The sequence below is a fragment of the Thalassophryne amazonica genome, chromosome 6 (assembly GCF_902500255.1).
Source record: "Thalassophryne amazonica chromosome 6, fThaAma1.1, whole genome shotgun sequence".
Taxonomy (NCBI): Eukaryota; Metazoa; Chordata; class Actinopteri; order Batrachoidiformes; family Batrachoididae; genus Thalassophryne; species Thalassophryne amazonica.
In genome coordinates this window covers 39,026,866-39,046,048 of record NC_047108.1, presented here as the reverse complement: position 1 = coordinate 39,046,048, position 19,183 = coordinate 39,026,866, and the positions used below count along the sequence as shown (strand labels likewise).

Genomic DNA, 19,183 nt, shown 5'->3' with positions numbered 1-19,183 from the left:
CCTGATGAAGTGGTGTAGAGGAGGATTTTCTTAAAAAGAAGACCTGAAAGTTCAGCTACAATTTGACAGAAAGTAGATTTGAGATGAAAGCCTAGATTTAATATTTTGGTGAAAGAAACTTTTGTATTTCTTAATAATTGATGAAAATAAAGGCCAAGACATATTCAGTGACTTAGAAATGTTCATGTTTCCATCCCCTGACTTGTCTAAACAAAACTGGCAATAAAACCGATTATTATTTACAGGTTTTATCAAGTTTTAGTTTTTTGCTTTCATTTTGAGGAAGATCATTTTAGAAATTTTTCTTCTTTATTTTTTTGTATTTCTTATATTTAAAATGGCATAAACAAATTAAAATGTGTAAAATTCCAAGTGTTCCAATATTTTTGGAGGGCATAGTATCTTAACCTTATGAGTGCAAAATGAATGTGGCCTTATTACTGTTTTGTTTAAGAATGTTAAATTTTCACTGTTGCTCAGAGGTGTAAAACTCCAACTTCAGAAAGTAAAAATCCAGCCACATATTTGTCAAGGCTGAGCGGAGGCGAGGTACAGACAGAGGCTTGACACAAATGCAGGCTCTCAAACAGGATGTATGAGTAAAAGGATGGTCTTACAACCCCTGGCAAAAATTATGGAATCACCGGCCTTGGAGGATGTTCATTCAGTTGTTTAATTTTGTAGAAAAAAAGCAGATCACAGACATGACACAAAACAAGTCATTTCAAATGGCAACTTTCTGGCTTTAAGAAACACTATAAGAAATCAGGAAAAATAATTGTGGCAGTCAGTAATGGTTACTTTTTTAGACCAAGCAGAGGGAAAAAAATATGGACTCACTCAATTCTGAGGAATAAATTATGGAATCACCCTGTAAATTTTCATCCCCCAAACTAACACCTGCATCAAATCAGATCTGCTCATTAGTCTGCATCTAAAAAGGAGTGATCACACCTTGGAGAGCTGTTGCACCAAGTGGACTGACATGAATCATGGCTCCAACACGAGAGATGTCAGTTGAAACAAAGGAGAGGATTATCAAACTCTTAAAAGAGGGTAAATCATCACGCAATATCGTAAAAGATATTGGTTGTTCACAGTCAGCTGTGTCTAAACTCTGGACCAAATACAAACAACATGGGAAGGTTGTTAAAGGCAAACATACTGGTAGACCAAGGAAGACATCAAAGCGTCAAGGCAGAAAACTTAAAGCAATATGTCTCAAAAATCGAAAATGCACAACAAAACAAATGAGGAACGAATGGGAGGAAACTGGAGTCAATGTCTGTGACCGACCTGTAAGAAACCTCCTAAAGGAAATGGGATTTACATACAGAAAAGCTCAACGAAAGCCATCATTAACACCTAAACAGAAAAAAACAAGGTTACAATGGGCTAAGGAAAAGCAATCGTGGACTGTGGATGACTGGATTAAAGTCATATTCAGTGATGAATCTCGAATCTGCATTGGGCAAGGTGATGATGCTGGAACTTTTGTTTGGTGCCATTCCAATGAGATTTACGAGGGCTGTCCATAAAGTATAGGTCCTTTTTATTTTTTTCAAAAACTATATGGATTTCATTCATATGTTTTTACGTCAGACATGCATGAACCCTCGTGCGCATGCGTGAGTTTTTCCACGCCTGTCGGTGACGTCATTCGCCTGTGAGCACTCCTTGTGGGAGGAGTCGTCCAGCCCCTCGTCGGAATTCCTTTGTCTGAGAAGTTGCTGAGAGACTGGCGCTTTGTTTGATCAAAATTTTTTCTAAACCTGTGAGACACATCGAAGTGGACATGGTTCGAAAAATTAAGCTGGTTTTCAGTGAAAATTTTAACGGCTGATGAGAGATTTTGAGGTGACACTGTCGCTTTAAGGACTTCCCACGGTGCGAGACGTCGCGCTGCGCTCTCAGGCGGCGTCATCAGCCTGTTTCAAGCTGAAAACCTCCACATTTCAGGCTCTATTGATCCAGGACGTCGTGAGAGAACAGAGAAGTTTCAGAAGAAGTCGGTTTCAGCATTTTATCCGGATATTCCACTGTTAAAGGAGATTTTTTTTAATGAAAGACGTGCGGACGGGTCCGCGCGTCGGGACGCAGCCGACGCGGAGCGGCGGCACAGGAAGAACACCTCCGTGTTGATAACCATTTGTAAAATCCAGGCGGCTTTTGATGGCTTTCAGTGGAGTGAGTATATGAGAAATTGTTTAACAGCTGGACATGTTCCAACTTGTCCTTAAGGCTTCCAACAGAGGTGTTTTTCCTGTGGCGGAGCGTCGCGGCGGCTGCCTGAAGATGACTGCCTGAAGAGAACATGTAAATTTCCACAGTCATTGATGATATGGGGCTGCATGTCAGGTTAAGGCACTGGGGGAGATGACTGTCATTACATCATCAATAAATGCACAAGTTTACGTTGATATTTGACACTTTTCTTATCCCATCAATTGAAAGGATGTTTGGGGATGATGAAATCATTTTTCAAGATGATAATGCATCTTTCCATAGAGCAAAAACTGAAAACATTCCTTGCAAAAAGACACATAAGGTCAATTTCATGGCCTGCAAATAGTCCGGATCTTAATCCAATTGAAAATCTTTGGTGGAAGTTGAAGAAAATGGTCCATGACAAGGCTCCAACCTGCAAAGCTGATCTGGCAACAGCAATCAGAGAAAGTTGGAGCCAGATTGATGAAGAGTACTGTTTGTCACTCATTAAGTCCATGCCTCAGAGACTGCAAGCTGTTATAAAAGCCAGAGGTGGTGCAACAAAATACTAGTGATGTGTTGGAGCGTTGTTTTGTTTTTCATGATTCCATAATTTTTTCCTCAGAATTGAGTGATTCCATATTTTTTTTCCCTCTGCTTGGTCTAAAAAAGTAACCGTTACTGACTGCCACAATTTTTTTTTCCTGATTTCTTATAGTGTTTCTTAAAGCCAGAAAGTTGCCATTTGAAATGACTTTAGTTTTATGTCATGTCTGTGATCTACAAAATTAATCAACTGAATGAACATCCTCCGCGGCTGGTGATTCCATAATTTTTGCCAGGGGTTGTATTACTGGGAAGTGTTCGGCAACAGGAAGACAGTCCGCGGAGCAAAAGTACCAGACAAGGCCGAGACAGAGCACATGGTCAAAAATTAGCAGGATCAGTACACGAGCAAACTGGGTTTTCAGAGCCGAGGCAAAAACAGGGTCAGGTAAACAGAGCAGAATCAAAACATGGCTAGAGCAAAAACAGAACGAGACAAAGCGCTGGTAAGTGATGAACATCATCGATAAACGAGCAGTGAGGGAATGAACAGACGCAGTTTAAATAAAGAAGGCGGTGACACGAAAACAAGGTGCACATGAGGACGAAGGGTCTGGAAAGGGGGGCGTGGCTGGCAGATGAGGAACAGGTGCAAGAGAGTGAGGGAGGAAGACGCAATGCAGGCAAACCAAAAGAACTAAGTGACTGGAAAATTAACAGAAAAATGAGACGTGCTTAAGGCAGAAAATAGTAAATGTGAGCAAAACAAAAGGGGGAAAAAAAACAGGAGATAATGTGACTAAGCAAAGTGGAAAACCAGGAGATCAATAAAAATAAACACAGAACTGGAACAGAGCTGACACTGAATAAAATATAGAAATAAATGAAGTGACAATACAAAATACTAATAAGAAATCACAAAGAACATAAATACCAAACACTGAAGATGAAAAATAAGCAAAACCTGTGACAAAGCATAATGGAAAGAATGTGAAGAGCTAAAATAATATACATGACTAATAAAAGATGACCAAGAACGAAACTAGTGATAAAGAAAAGCAATGAATGACTAAACCAAAAATGCAATACATGAGAACCAAGACCAGGAACTCAGAATAATACATAAACATGAATAATCAGAAACAGACAAGAAAATAACAAGTGGCCAAGCAAACAAAAACTAAGTCAAGAATGGGCTAAACTGAAGGAAAAGAAAAGGGAACGAAGACAGGAACCCAACCAAATAGGACAGAAGCATGACAATTGTTCCATTGTCATAATAAACCAGCTGATTGTAATTAGTTCAGCTCTTCAGGCAGGTGGATGAGCTCATTATTGAGATCACCTGTTTTAGGTGCACAGGTAGAAGCAAGGAGTTTTCCACCTCTGCTGTTGCTACACTTTGTGTCAAATCATAGTCATATTGTTTATCATATTGATATAAAAATTCAGTAAGGTATATCTTCTATTGTACATTCCAGATCTAAGGTGGAACTGTACTAGTGTTTACTAAGGTACACCTAAATATCTAAAACAAACAAACAAACAAAAAAACTGAGTAGAGCCACTTAGGTGCCTGGTCTTGGTTGAAAAGCTTTTTTAATCCCATGGGAACTCTCCCTACCCACCTAAGCAGCTCAAGAATATGGACAGCATGTATATAAGTGACATTTACATGACAATTTATATGACAATATCGAGATACGATAATTTGGCCATATTGTACAGCCCTACTGTCAACTAGCTGAAAACGATGAATATTAATTTACATCTACAGTTTAAAAATGCTTAAAGTGGCAGGGGGTTAAGAGGGCTGTACTTGGGGGATCAGCTAAAAAGCAAAATAAGAAAAATGCTTAAAAACGTGGGGAGTATGGGGGAGGGGAGCTCCCCAGAAGCTGAAAGTAGAGGTGGGCGATACCGGGAATTTTGGTATTAATCCGCTACCAAGTAAATACAGGCCCAGTCTCGCCAATATCAATACCGATACTTTTTCATATTTAAGCTTCATGGATCAAAGGATCCAAAAGACCTAGGATAGAATTTTGCCATATATTGTACGTGACAATAAAAATACTTTATTATCACAATCAACATTTTTGTTTAAAAAATATCACTCAACACAACTTAAAATCTCCTGAGGTAGAGGGCTGACAAACCACAATAGGGTGTGCTGCTCCTTGTTGTGTGACACTGCAGCGCTGCACTTACAGAGAGTAGACTTTGATGAATCTGCGTGTGCAGCAGTCAGCATGTGGGAGAGGAAAAAAAGCTTGAGTATCAATCTTTTTACATGAGGATCGTTCAATATCAATACCAGCGTTGGTATCGATATTATCGATATTAGGATCGATCCACCCACCTCTAGCTGAAAGGTTTTAGTCATGCTCATGCTCCCAAGAACAATTTTACTGAAAAAAGTCTGAAGGACCAAAAGGACATGGTTAGATGGTAAGGAGCTTTTCCAGGCATGTGAGAGCCAATGAAAGAAAAATGCTTAAAAAGGCGGGGGTCTGGGGGGCGGCGGAGCCCACCTAGAAGCTGAAAGGTTTTTGCCATGCTAATGCTCCCCTGCAGCATTTACTCAAAATAAAGTCTGAAGGACCTAAATGACATGGTGAGATGCTGACAAGCTTCGCTCATTCTTGCCCACGACATATGCATATTAACTCTTTTGAGTCAAACTCTTGGGTGAGACAATATGGCGGATAAAACACTTCCGGCAACCTCTCTGGAACGATCCAATCATCGACGTCGTCTTATTGTGAAAACTCCAACAAGGTAACGTCATTTTTCTGTTCCGTCGAAGCTCGAGCCTTGGTGGTGACGGTCGCAGAAGTCCGCCTGACGTGCTGTCGCGCCTGCTAGTTTATTTAGCATAGCTAGCACCTCGGCGGGGACAAGACTTGTTATGGCGTCCCTCGGTAACTCGGGGGCCAGCTCCAGTCCCATGGTCATTCTGGCACCCAAAACTAAGACGAAAAAGAAGCATTTTGTGCAGCAGAAGGTGAAAGTGTTTCGTGCCAGCGACCCTGTGCTGAGTGTGTTTATGTGGGGCGTGAATCACTCGGTGAGTCAGTCCACCTAACCTTGTTTGTGCAGCTAACTAATTGTGCGGTAAACAAACACGCTGTTGCTACACAAGTTACTCTTTTGAAGTGGTGTTGCAGCGAAATTTGTGACCTTTCAGAATACCAACAACTGCTTTCTACAAATAAATAAAACTGACGAACTTGTGTATCGACAGACATTGAGTCGTCAAAAATTGTAACATTGTTAAAAATGATGTGGTGATAGACCAGAACTCAAACAGTGGAAGCAAAATAATAGGAACTGATTCCGTAGTCGTTTAACGGCTACGGAGTCTCGCCCAAAGTAATGATGATAATAATAATAATAACAATAATAATAATTGAATAAAATGGATCTGATTAAAATTCGTGAAAATTGACAAATAGGCAATAGTTATTCAAGGATATGATTCATTTAAAGTAGATTTGATTTAATGAAAACAGCGCCATGTGCCATTGTTTTTCCTGTCTTGAATTCACGAAAACATAAGTTTGCTGTTATCAAGAAGTGTCCTCAACAGTGGGAATAACAAAAAATAATTCATTAAAAATCCAAGTAAGGTTGACTTTCTCTGCTAGACTAGAAGCAGATATATTTAAGAATTTCTGGAAAAAGCTGTTTTGAATTTATATTTCTGTTGAGAGTACATTTTATCAGGTAAAGACCCAGCTAACAATGGAACGTTGCCTGAACGTTACATCAAAGTGGCAGTAACGTTGCATCACAACGTTGTAGGAACGTTCATTTGTAGACTCTCCAGAACGTTCCTGGGATGTTGCCAAGAACGTTGCCAACCAACCAACCTAGAACGTTCTTGGGAGGTTGTGGCACAACATTGCTGCAACGTTGTTGCAATGTCCCCCAACACGAAGAAACATTGTGAACACTGCATGAGTCTGTAAATTGCAAGTTTATTACTTTAGAAGTATTATTACAATAGCAATGCATTAAGCCATGGACAAGTTCTCAGTAAATGGATTAGTTCTCATCCGCGCTCCAGTATTATTACAATTACAATTGCATTAAGCCAGGGATAAGTTCTCAGTATAAAATGGATCAGTTCTCATCTGTGCTGTGTGACCCATGTCTAAGGTTCAAGGTTCAAAGATTTTATTGTTATTTTTACTCTGCAATTGTATACACAAGAAAACGAAATTTCTTTTCTCAATCAGTGACTTCAGTGCAATAAAAATTCAATAGAATAATTTACCTTACATAAATAAATGAACACATCATAATAAAATAATATATAGTCATAGAAACAGGTAAAATAACACTCCAATCTCTCAGGTTCTAAGCCAGGTGACCTGGCTTAGTAATGGGGTCATCATCCAGTATTATTACAGTTACAATAGCATTAAGCCATGGATATGTTCTCAGTATAAAATGAACTAGAAAGGTCAACGTTAAACAAAAAACTGAAGCTGTCTCCACCCCCCACCCTTTAAAGCAGCAACATCAGGCCCGGATCCAGACCGGTTTGTGCATCGGTCATTTTTTTTTTTACGCATTGTTCGTCATCGGAAAAAAAAAAAAAAACTCAAATAATCCCAAATAGTGCCAAACGTGTCCCCGAGGTGAACACAACTTTTGATTTGATCCCACGATGCACCGTGCAGGTGGATCAAAACAAACATAGCGTCAGTCCAGTTGAGTCGATGATCATGGCATCCAGGAAAAAAGTTTTTGTGCAAGGAAAATTGGGTGCTTATTTCAGCAAGAAACAGTGATTGGTTTATAGTTTTCAGACAATAGTGTGGTTTGAAAGGCATTCTATGATGACTGAAATTACATTTCTGGTGGTTTTCCGACTAAAATTGTTGGTCGATCGATGGCCGAAACTTGGAAAAAAAAACCCCCCACTCGCTCAGTCGCTGTTGATTGTTGATGCCGACGATATCAGACGTGCCACATGCATTGATTGTAAAAGTATTTAATTTATCCATAAATCATCATGGAAGTATGCCTGGTTTAAGTGTATTTATGCCACACACAAACTTTCAGATCGGAAAACATTTTATTTACTAAATACTTGTATCCAAACGAAGGCACCCATTCGGTCACGTGGCATAGGACACTTTCCGATAATCAAAGAAATTAAATCATTGTTGACACACAGAACTTACTTCTTATTTTAAATACACTGTAAATTGATAGTTATATTTTTCTTCTGGAGTGAATAAATACTATTAGAAATAAATTCTATAAAATTCCAAAAACTACACTGTAAATTTGTAGATCTATTTTTTTTTCTTCTGGAGCGAGTAAATATTAAAAATAAATTCTATAAAATTCTAAAAACTACACTGTAAATTTGCAGATCTACTTTTCTTCTGAAGCAAATAAATAAATTCTGCAAAATTCTAAAAACTTGATTATTTTTTAATTATAGGTAAGTTCCACAGCCACGTGATACACAAATAAAACAAAATACGAATAAAAGAATGAAGGTTATTGAATAACAAGACATGTACAATTTTTATTTTATCATTGGGCAAAAATGCATCTGTCAGATTTTCACTCTGGATCCAGCCCTGAACATGTCAACTTGTGTACACGCCAACTTGTGTACACGCCTTTGGTCATAACTTCATTACTATCCAAAGCTTACAAGAGCTATATGATAAATGTATTGTGCACACCGACGCCGACAGAAGCGAAACCAACATGTCTCCCCCGTACCATACAGAGGGGAGACACAAGTTCTCAGTAAAACAAAGAACTCACTAAAAAAAGTTCTCACTAAAAAACAAAGAAAATCGTTCATAAAAATATAATGCAATAACTTCTATAGTGCCAGTCCCCTCAGCACAGTGAAGTTCAAGGGCGCTCAACCAGTCCATGTATTAATAAGCAAAATCCTTAATTCAATATTTCAATTTTTACAATTCATATTTTAATTTTTCAGAGGATACTATTCAATGGTTTCAATCTTATCTTTCGAATAGATAATAGAGAATAATGTTGTGGATGGTGCCACATCCTCTTATCTCCCCAGTTGTGTTGGTCTTCCACAAGGCTCAATATTAGCCCCTCTGTTATTCTCTCTGTATAGAAATGATCTCCCCGATGTGTGCTCTGAACTAAATATGCAAATGTATGCAGATGACGCAGTAATCTTTACCCAGGGAAAGAGTGACAAAATATCTGTAGACCTCACAAGTGCACTATGTAGAATACACAGATGACTACATAAAAATTGTCTTCTGCTGAACACCAAAAAAAACTGTGTGTATGATTTTCACCAAAAGACCAATTAAGCTAGCCAGATCCCATGTTTTCTTGGAAGGGGAAGAACTGTGCTTGTGAACCAATTCAAATATCTCTTAGTGATATTAGACCCAAATCTTACATTAAAAAAAAATATCAAAAAGGTAAATAACACTGTAAAGTTCAATCTATCTAATTTTAAACAGATAAGACCGTTTATTATAATAGATGTGGCCAAATCTTACTTACACTGCATGATCTTGTCACATATAGAGTATTGCATTACACCATGGTCCTTTGCAGGAACCACTGTACTGAAACCAGTTGAACAATTGTACAAAAAAGCCATAAAAATATTGGACAAAAAACAAAACACAGATTTCTTATCACTGTCCAATCTTAGAAAAATATAAACTTTTAAGTTTTGAGAATTTCATGCTATTTCAAATGTGTTGTGCTGTGTACAGGTCCCTACACAGTTTGGCCCCACCCCCTCTGAGGAACTATATTAACAGGAAAAGTAACAATGAAATTAACACCAGATCCTCCGCTAGGGGTGATTGCGAGATCAAATTTTGAAAAACTGCCTTTGCTCAAAATGTACTCTCTATTAGGGGCAATAGCACATGGAATACTCTGCCAACGACATTTGCTTTATTCAAGACACAGCTTAAAACATGGCTGGAAGATAACCAAACCTGTAATCATTACTAGTTAAAGACATGCGAAAGCAATATACTTTCATATACACGCACACAACACATAGGTAAGCTTATGCACACCAGCACTTTAAAGAGATACTGCAGCTGTATCAAGCACTTTACTGTCACGACAAAGCACTTTAATTCGGCATCTTATAATAAAACTGACTGTACCTGTACACACCTGCAACTGAATTCTACCTCAGTACTTTCCTGCACGTTGGCTTGCACTTTATATTGAGACAACAGCATTTTAACCTCCATCTTGACCGGAACAGATAACTCCTCCTTTATATGGCTCTGGGTTATATTAAAATATGACAGTGTATTATATTGTAAATTATCAATGTTTTTATGCCTGTTAAATGCTCTGTGTTTTATATTTTATGTCTGGAGACTACGGATGGAAATTAGCATTATGCTAAATCTGGCATATTTATGTTAAATTATGCGCTATATATATATATATATATATATATATATATATATATATGTGTATATATATATATATATGTGTGTGTGTGTACTGTCCCTGTCAAATAAACCAATAATGAATGAATTCCAGTTGTCAACACAGCCAAGTGACAGTTACACTATGGAGGGAAGGCAAGCCCAAACAGATAGGTTTTAAGATGTTTGCGGAAAGAGAATACAGAATGTAAGGAACAGATTGAGAGAGACTGCTCCAAAGAGCTGGGGTGCATGCAATAAAGGCCTGTGAGCCGGTCACGGTCTTCACTCTTGAAACAGTCAACACTGGACCGGGATTTGATTGAAGGTAATGACTAGGCCATGGTACTAGTACAAGTCACCTAAAGTTTAACTACAAAGTTTAAAAGTTTAACTACTTACCCTCTTTGCTGCATGGCGCAGTGTTTCAGTTAACGCATCATCGATAGCATCTGGTAAAATTTCCATCTTGTTGCTGAAGGCTTCTGTCACAAAAACAAAATAAAAAAAACGGTCTTGTATTTTCCTCTTTTTTAACTGGAGAAACAATAAAATTCTTTTTAATTGCTAACTAAAGTTAAATGATGAAGTGAGACAACTTGATAACTTACTCTTCAAAACTCTAGAGACTGAGGCTGCAGGGCTTTCTTCCCTTTCCATCCTTTGAGGCTGATGCCAGCCCACAACTGCCACATCCCAATTTCGCCTAGCATCGTCCTGGCAAAGGAGTTTGGCGTTGATCCAGATAGCTGTTTCAGCAGATTCACCTATGACAGAGTAAAAAGAAGTATGTGTGCAATGACAATATGCAACTTTTATGAAAATAACCACTTATGCAAAAGTGTTAGGAACAATAATTTACCACTGTCCTCCTAAACTCCTGGTCCTTGAGCCTTTCGCTGAATTCGTCCAGCTCCTCCATTGGCATTATCTCCAATGCAGTCAGCTTCTTCAGCAGCCTGATTCCTCACCAGTAGTTGTAGTATGCGGTCGACCTTTGACTCCAGTCTGTCGAGTCTTTCCTGTGTACCATCTGTTACAAAGTTGCTTCAAGTTTAGATTACATGAAACAGCTACAATGTAATTCTGCTGAAAGCAGGAACACGTATGTAAACACAACAGAACTACTCTATCAGTTAGTAGGCCTTTCATGCAATGAAATTTGATGACATGGTTGTTTGTATAAATACATTATGAAGATGGCATCGAGCTGGCAGCTCGGTTATAGAAATGAGTTTGTAGAGAGCAGCTGGCTCTTATTAACAAATTCCATAAAAACCTGAAAAAAATCTGTGCCTCTCGTGTGCCCTTTCAAAGGCAAAATGGTCAGCAGTTCTTTTACATTCATGTTGTCAAAAACCATTCTAATAAAAACACATAGCTGAGCCACATCCACAGTATCAGTGGATTCATCGAATTGTAGAGAAAAACACTCACATGCCTCAATATCATTCCTCAGTTGCCGATGAATATCCTCCGCCATTAACTCACATCGTCTTGAGAGCTGCACATCCTGCAGACACGATCTTCTGATTTTTAAAATCAGCAAAGAGCACATCTGCAGCTTCCATGAAAGCTTCTTTCACAATTTCACCATCCTTGATTTCTTTCTTTTTGCCAGAACACGGCTGACACGATAAGAAGCTGTGGTTGCAGCCTTGCTGGTGGTATTTGGCTGGGGGAAAAACGGCCTGTTGTGCTGCAAGCCAGCTTTTAGCCAGGAAGCTAGCATCATAGCTCTTGTGGATCGTCTTAAAATGCCGCTCCAAATTCCCTTTCTTCGGTAATGCCACGTTTGCATTGCAGATGGATTTGCCATTTGAATAAACGAAAAAATAATCTTCCTCCCACTCTGGATAAAAATGATAAATTTGGGATCTTTTTCCTCCGCCATTGTACGCTCGCGTCGCTCTCCACTGTAGCTCCTCGCGGCCTCTTGACCCTGCGCATGCGCAGATAGAATGAACCGCGGGAGGTTTTGTTTGTTTTGTTTTTTTCCCCCTACCCTCATGCGATCGACTGGAAACCAGCCTGCGATCGACCGGTCGATCCGGACTAGACTATCATCGGGGTGGTGTGTATATAGTAGGCCTACTAAAGTATAGATCCCTGAGAATGAAAACTTTCAGAAAATTAAGTAAATTATAAAATATAAGTGTTAAGAAAGAAAATACAGGAATCACTTTATTTAAATTTACAACAGTACCAATTCACTAGCCTTATCAATCAATATATTGATTGATAAGGCTGGTGAATTATATATAGTAGTTAATAGAACGTCCCCTCAACGTGCACACAACGTTCCAAAGAAACGTCCAAAAACTGTAACAAGTAAACGTTCCTGATGGAAGTTGCCAGGAGGTGGACAGAACGTTCCTAATTGTGCAACGAAAATGTAACCTCCCAGCAACGTTGTAAGTACGTTCCGTGTTAGCTGGGGAATGCTTCCTGTGGATCCCTTGGTTCTTGCTACAAAATGAATTGTTCATATTATTTATTTATTCTTCCCATTCTTTTTGTTAGCTCCCATCAGAAAATAAAAGAACTCTGTCAGAAGGGAGGGAAAATAAGGAGAGAGAACTAGGGATGTCCCGATCAGGTTTTTTTTGGCCCCGATCCGATTCCAAGTCATCTGATTTTGAGTATCTGCCGATACCAAGTCCTGATCCGATACTTTAAAAAACTGAATGAACAATGAACAAATGCTAAATATATAATAATTTCATTTTAATCACCTTATTTTATTATCACTTAAACAGTGCACTTCTCCTTGAGGTAGCTTGAACAATCAAGTAATAAGCTACCAGACTTAAAAAATGTACAAATTTCCCATGTTATTTTATTTGTCTAAAAATAAATGTCCAAGGTTTCGTATGTTAAACAAGAAATTATCTAATCTCAAATAACAGGTGGTTTTAATTTATAGATGAAAGGTTTCTAAAGAACCATTTATTGATTTAGCTATTTTAATTACAAGTGTTCTAAACTTTTTTTTAAACAGTAATCAGAAATTTTGAGGTAACAAACAACAGCAAAAAACATTTCCAACGATTTTTCTTCAGACACGTGGTTTCTGCACTGATCTGTGGTTCAAATCCCCCCCTGACTGGAAAATCACTAAGGGCCCTTGGGCAAGGTCTTTAATCCCCTATTGCTCCCGGTGTGTAGTGAGCGACTTGTATGGCAGCACCCTGACATCGGGGTGAATGTGAGGCATAATTGTAAAGCGCTTTGAGTGTCTGATGCAGATGGAAAAGCACTTTATAAATGCAGTCCATTTACCATTTGTACAGATCAGTGGTTTCTGCCACTAGTCTTCCATGTTTTGGCCCGATGCGTCGTTCCTTTTGGACAGCGCGAAGCTATGTCACAGCTCAGAGTGTCGAAAGTTCAAAAGTCAACTTGAAAAGTAAAAAAAAAAAAAACAAAAAACAAAAAAACAACTTACGTTTGCGTCCTGACAGTCCTCAGTGTGCCCCTCTGATGCTTTATCAGTGTTCAACAAGTTCAGAGCAGCACAGTGAACGTGAATGAAGACGGAAGCTCTTTAAAACGCGCTCCTAAATGTGATGAGTCACTCGTGCGCACACCACCTCTCGCTCCGTTTTGCAGACAAACGATCACAGGACAGTTTGTTTGTTTGTTTGTTTTTTTTCTTTTTGTTAATCAGATGACAGATCGTCGTCCTGAGGACTTGGTCAGCACCGGGTCCTGCTGCGCACGGAAGGATGACTGAGCAAGCGTTTCGGTGGGAAAATGTCCATCATCCTCTTGTCATTCCATTGAGGCATCAGGCTGAGCTCGTAAACACACCAACAGCAGTTCTGCGAAAGAAACTTTGCGTGCGTAACTCCCCACACCTCTGTCCGGGTTACAATTCCATCTTTTCCCAAATTCACAGCGCTACACTTGTTCACTTTTCTTCTCTGGAATCGGTTTCAGCCGCACATGTGTGCGAGAATGTCCAGTTGAACTTATGTTTTTTCTTTTGTTCAATTAAAAAAATAAATAAAAGGATTGGGTTGAACTTTGACCGCATCAGCCTGCCGACAAGCGGCAATGTGCGCTCCCATCAGAAGGGTTGTGTCAAAAGCCGAGCTAAGCAACACTTCGACACTTCTGACGCCTCTAAAAAGCAACACGTCTCACGCCTCCGACACTTCCGACGCATGAAAGGCCATTAATCTGCAATAATGAGCTTGAAATAGCGCTGATCAAAATAATGAGGATAAAATCTATATCGGATTCCTGATCAGGATGCAACGTCCAATTTCGATCAAGTCTGAAACCATGTGATCGGGCCCGATTTCTGATCACGTGATTGGATCGGGACATCCCTAGAGAGAAGTGGGGGAGAAGAACTACTGTAACTTGTTTGTGATTTGCTCTTCTTTCTGTTTAAAGTTGAGTTTATGCCTATTTGTTTTTGGTCTCTTGGATGGAGCACCAGCATTTTTATTGATTTACTTTTGTATGTCTGTTTATATAGAGGGTTTTCATGTGACGTATCAGTCATGTCATTTTGTGTCCCGTGGCCATCCTGGATTACGACGCAGTGGCCGCTGTGATACACTATGTGCATTTGGCGAACAATTGCAGAAGCTTCAACAGTGGTCAACTTTTGTGCTGTTATTGGTTGTTCAGAGGTGATAAAAATGAGGCAGATCGCTCATTTTACAGGCTACCAGCAGTTATTATGCATCAAGCAGTCATGCGTTACGAGCTTTCTAAGCGACACAGAGACCTGACTCAGCAGATCTGAAGGAAGCTTTAATATGGCCAGAACCAAGCAGACCACCCGGAAGAGTGGCCTGGCACCGTGGCACTGAGAGAGATCCGCCGCTACCAGAAATCCACCGAGCTGCTGATCCGCAAGCTGCCCTTCCAGCGCCCGGTGAGAGAAACTGCTCAGGACTTCAAAACCGACCTCCGCTTTCAGAGCTCCACTGTGATGCTCTGCAGGAGGCCAGCGAGGCTGACCTGGTCGGCAGGTTCCTCCATGGTGTACAATGGCGAAGTGGAATACACCAAAAAGTTCACAATATCGCAGTGCGAAACTGTCGGCCAGTTTGTTACATCATCACTAAATTCACTATCTGGTATAAAATACGGATCCACTGAACCAACTGCTACACATGTATCACAATAAATAGCTTTATCTCAAGGGTTTAAAGCATCGTAATAACCATACATTCTCTCCATTTTTCTATCACGCGCCAGCCTCATTGTAATCCAGAACGGAGACGGCACCTGTCCTGCAGAAAATCGGTCATGTGATTGAAAACCCTCTATAAGATGTAATATGTAGATACCTGGTTACATCCCTAGCCTCCCTACACTGTTTTTACAACAGTTGTTTTGCAATGGAAACATTGTAAGTTTGAAATTCTTTCATATGCTTGATTTGTATTTAAATTATTACTTTATTTCTGGACATGTATGGTTTAAAACATTTGGGCTATTTTTTTCTGAACAGTTAGAATGTGAAACATTTAGTTATGACAGAAGGTACAGCTGTAATGCATCCCTTATAGTCAGAAAGGACATGTCAGCTAAATCTGACATCTGTGTACTTCATTTCATCAACGTTTACTAACTTGATGGAGTGAATCTGAAACCCATTCAGTGATTTGCATTTGAAAACTTTATGGTAGAACTGTGGAAAGCACATTTATTTACTTTATAAATTTGTGTGTCTTATGCAAATATGACAATGCACTTGGTCAAAATGTATAGCTACTTCGTTACATGATTAGTTTGGTGGTTTAGAATGATGTATGAAGATGGCTTTTAGTTGTACTAAGGCATCATGGGAATCAAATCCTCTTTGTTTCCTTGACATTTTGCACAAAATAAGAACAAGAAATATTTATAATGTAAATAAGAATGTTTGGAAAAACTTTTAATGCTTTTTACATGCCGAAAAGTTATTTTGTCAATTAATTTTGTAAATTATTTTTGTAAATTAAGCTTGTGTATTTGACTTGTTTTTTTTTGGGGGGGGGGGTGTTTTATTTATCTTGTTGATGTTACATTTCACCTTACATGATAAACCCCAGTTCCAGTGAAGTTGGGACGTTGTGTAAAATGTAAATAAAACAGAATACAATGATTTGCAAATCCTCTTCAACCTATATTCAATTGAATACACCACAAAGACAATATGTTTAATGTTCAAACTGATAAACTTTATTGTTTTTGTGGAAATATTTGCTCATTTTGAAATGGATGCCTGCAACACGTTTAAAAAAAAATGTTGGGACGGGGCAAAAAAAGACTGGGAAAGTTGATGAATGCTCAAGGATCACCTGTTTGGAAACAGGTGAGTGTCATGATTGGGTATTAAAGGTGCATCCCCAAAAGGCTCAGCCATTCACAAGCAAAGACGGGGTGAGGATCACCACTTTGTGAACAACTGCATGAAAAAATAGTCCAACAGTTTAAGAACAATGTTTCTCAATATTCAGTTGCAAGGAATTTAGGGCTTCCATCATCTACAGTCCATAATACAACCCCAGGCAAAAATTATGGAATCACCGGCCTCGGAGGATGTTCATTCAGTTGTTTAATTTTGTAGAAAAAAAGCAGATCACAGACATGACACAAAACTAAAGTCATTTCAAATGGCAACTTTCTGGCTTTAAGAAACACTATAAGAAATCAGGAAAAATAATTGTGGCAGTCAGTAACGGTTACTTTTTTAGACCAAGCAGAGGGAAAAAAATATGGAATCACTCAATTCTGAGGAAAAAATTATGGAATCATGAAATACAAAAGAACGCTCCACCACATCACTAGTATTTTGTTGCACCACCTCTGGCTTTTATAACAGCTTGCAGTCTCTGAGGCATGGACTTAATGAGTGACAAACAGTACTCTTCATCAATCTGGCTCCAACTTTCTCTGATTGCTGTTGCCAGATCAGCTTTGCAGGTTGGAGCCTTGTCATGGACCATTTTCTTCAACTTCCACCAAAGATTTTCAATTGGATTAAGATCCGGACTGTTTGCAGGCCATGACATTGACCCTATGTGTCTTTTTGCAAGGAATGTTTTCACAGTTTTTGCTCTATGGCAAGATGCATTATCATCTTGAAAAATGATTTCATCATCCCCAAACATCCTTTCAATTGATGGGATAAGAAAAGTGTCCAAAATATCAACGTAAACTTTATTTATTGATGATGTAATGACAGCCATCTCCCCAGTGCCTTTACCTGACATGCAGCCCCATATCATCAATGACTGTGGAAATTTACGGGTGATTCTTTAACTACGGGCACTATTGGCCTAGTAAATTTAATTTCCACCACACCATTGCCTTACAATATAAAGCGCCTTGGGGCAACTGTTTGTTGTGATTTGGCGCTATATACATGTGCTCTGATGTTACTGTTTATCTCCATAGAAACTACCCACACAACCTTTCATACAAACCTTTTAAAGGGACATTATTGTTGTGGTGGAAATTACGGCAATAGTGTGGGGCAACTACATTTCGTTTAAAAAAATCACAACAGTTGTATGACATTGAATACCCCAGTTATGTTTTGATTATTTTACTGATATTTTATTCAGAGATATTTTAAAACATTAGAAAAAACGTTTGTTTACTCTTAATTTTTATCATTGAAGATCATAAGTCTGGGTGTGGGACAAGCACAAAACGGCAATATTTGCATATAATGATGCTGAAAAAAGGTGAAAAAGTCATCATAGACTACTAGGACAAATTTCTTAAAACACTTTCATTGTAAAGATAACTATAAAAGTGTGAAATTTCCCCTTTTGTGTTTTTTCATAAAATATGATCAAGGGACACAAAAGTGCCCGTAGTCTAAGAATCACCCTTACATGTTCTCTTCAGGCAGCCATCTTTATAAATCTCATTGGAACGGCACCAAACAAAAGTTCCAGCATCATCACCTTGCCCAATGCAGATTTGAGATTCATCACTGAATATGACTTTCATCCAGTCATCCACAGTCCACGATTGCTTTTCCTTAACCCATTGTAACCTTGTTTTTTCTGTTTAGGTGTTAATGATGGCTTTCGTTTAGCTTTTCTGTATGTCAATCCCATTTCCTTTAGGTGGTTCGGTCACATACGTTGATTCCAGTTTCCTCCCATTCGTTCATTTGTTTTGTTGTGCATTTTCGATTTTTGAGACATATTGCTTTAAGTTTTCTGTCTTGACGCTTTGATGTCTTCCTTGGTCTACCAGTATGTTTGCCTTTAACAACCTTCCCATGTTGTTTGTATTTGGTCCATAGTTTAGACACAGCTGACTGTGAACAGCCAACATCTTTTGCAACATTGCGTGATGATTTACCCTCTTTTAAGAGTTTGATAATCCTCTCCTTTGTTTCAATTGACATCTCTCGTGTTGGAGCCATGATTCATGTCAGTCCACTTGGTGCAACAGCTCTCCAAGGTGTGATCACTCCTTTTTAGATGCAGACTAACGAGCAGATCTGATTTGATGCAGGTGTTAGTTTTGGGGATGAAAATTTACAGGGTGATTCCATAATTTATTCCTCAGAATTGAGTGAGTCCATATTTTTTCCCTCTGCTTGGTCTAAAAAAGTAACCGTTACTGACTGCCACAATTATTTTTCCTGATTTCTTATAGTGTTTCTTAAAGCCAGAAAGTTGCCATTTGAAATGACTTTAGTTTTGTGTCATGTCTGTGATCTGCTTTTTTTCTACAAAATTAAACAACTGAATGAACATCCTCCGAGGCCGGTGATTCCATAATTATTGCCAGGGGTTGTATAATCACAAGATTCAGAGAATCTGGAAAACTTTATATATGTAAGTGGCAAGGCCAAAAACTAACATTGAATGCCCGTGAGCTTCGATCCCTCTGGTCTGATGAGTCCACATTTCAAGTTGTTTTTGGAAATCATGGATATCGTGTCCTCCGGACAAAAGAGGAAAAAGACCATCCAGATTGTTACCAGCGCAAAGTTCAAAAGCCAGCATCTGTGTTGGTAT

At 38.9% G+C, this 19,183-nt stretch overlaps 1 protein-coding gene across 1 annotated transcript in view; it reads left to right on the top strand.

The window, feature by feature from the left end:
- Positions 1-5,562: 5,562 nt before the first annotated feature.
- The window catches only part of pip4k2ca (phosphatidylinositol-5-phosphate 4-kinase, type II, gamma a), a 52,845-nt gene continuing 39,224 nt past the window's right edge, over positions 5,563-19,183 (top strand). The window contains exon 1 of the mRNA XM_034172022.1: positions 5,563-5,824. Within this exon, the coding sequence (XP_034027913.1) occupies positions 5,666-5,824 (159 nt within the window). The 5' untranslated portion in view covers positions 5,563-5,665. The remainder of the gene's footprint in view (positions 5,825-19,183) is intronic.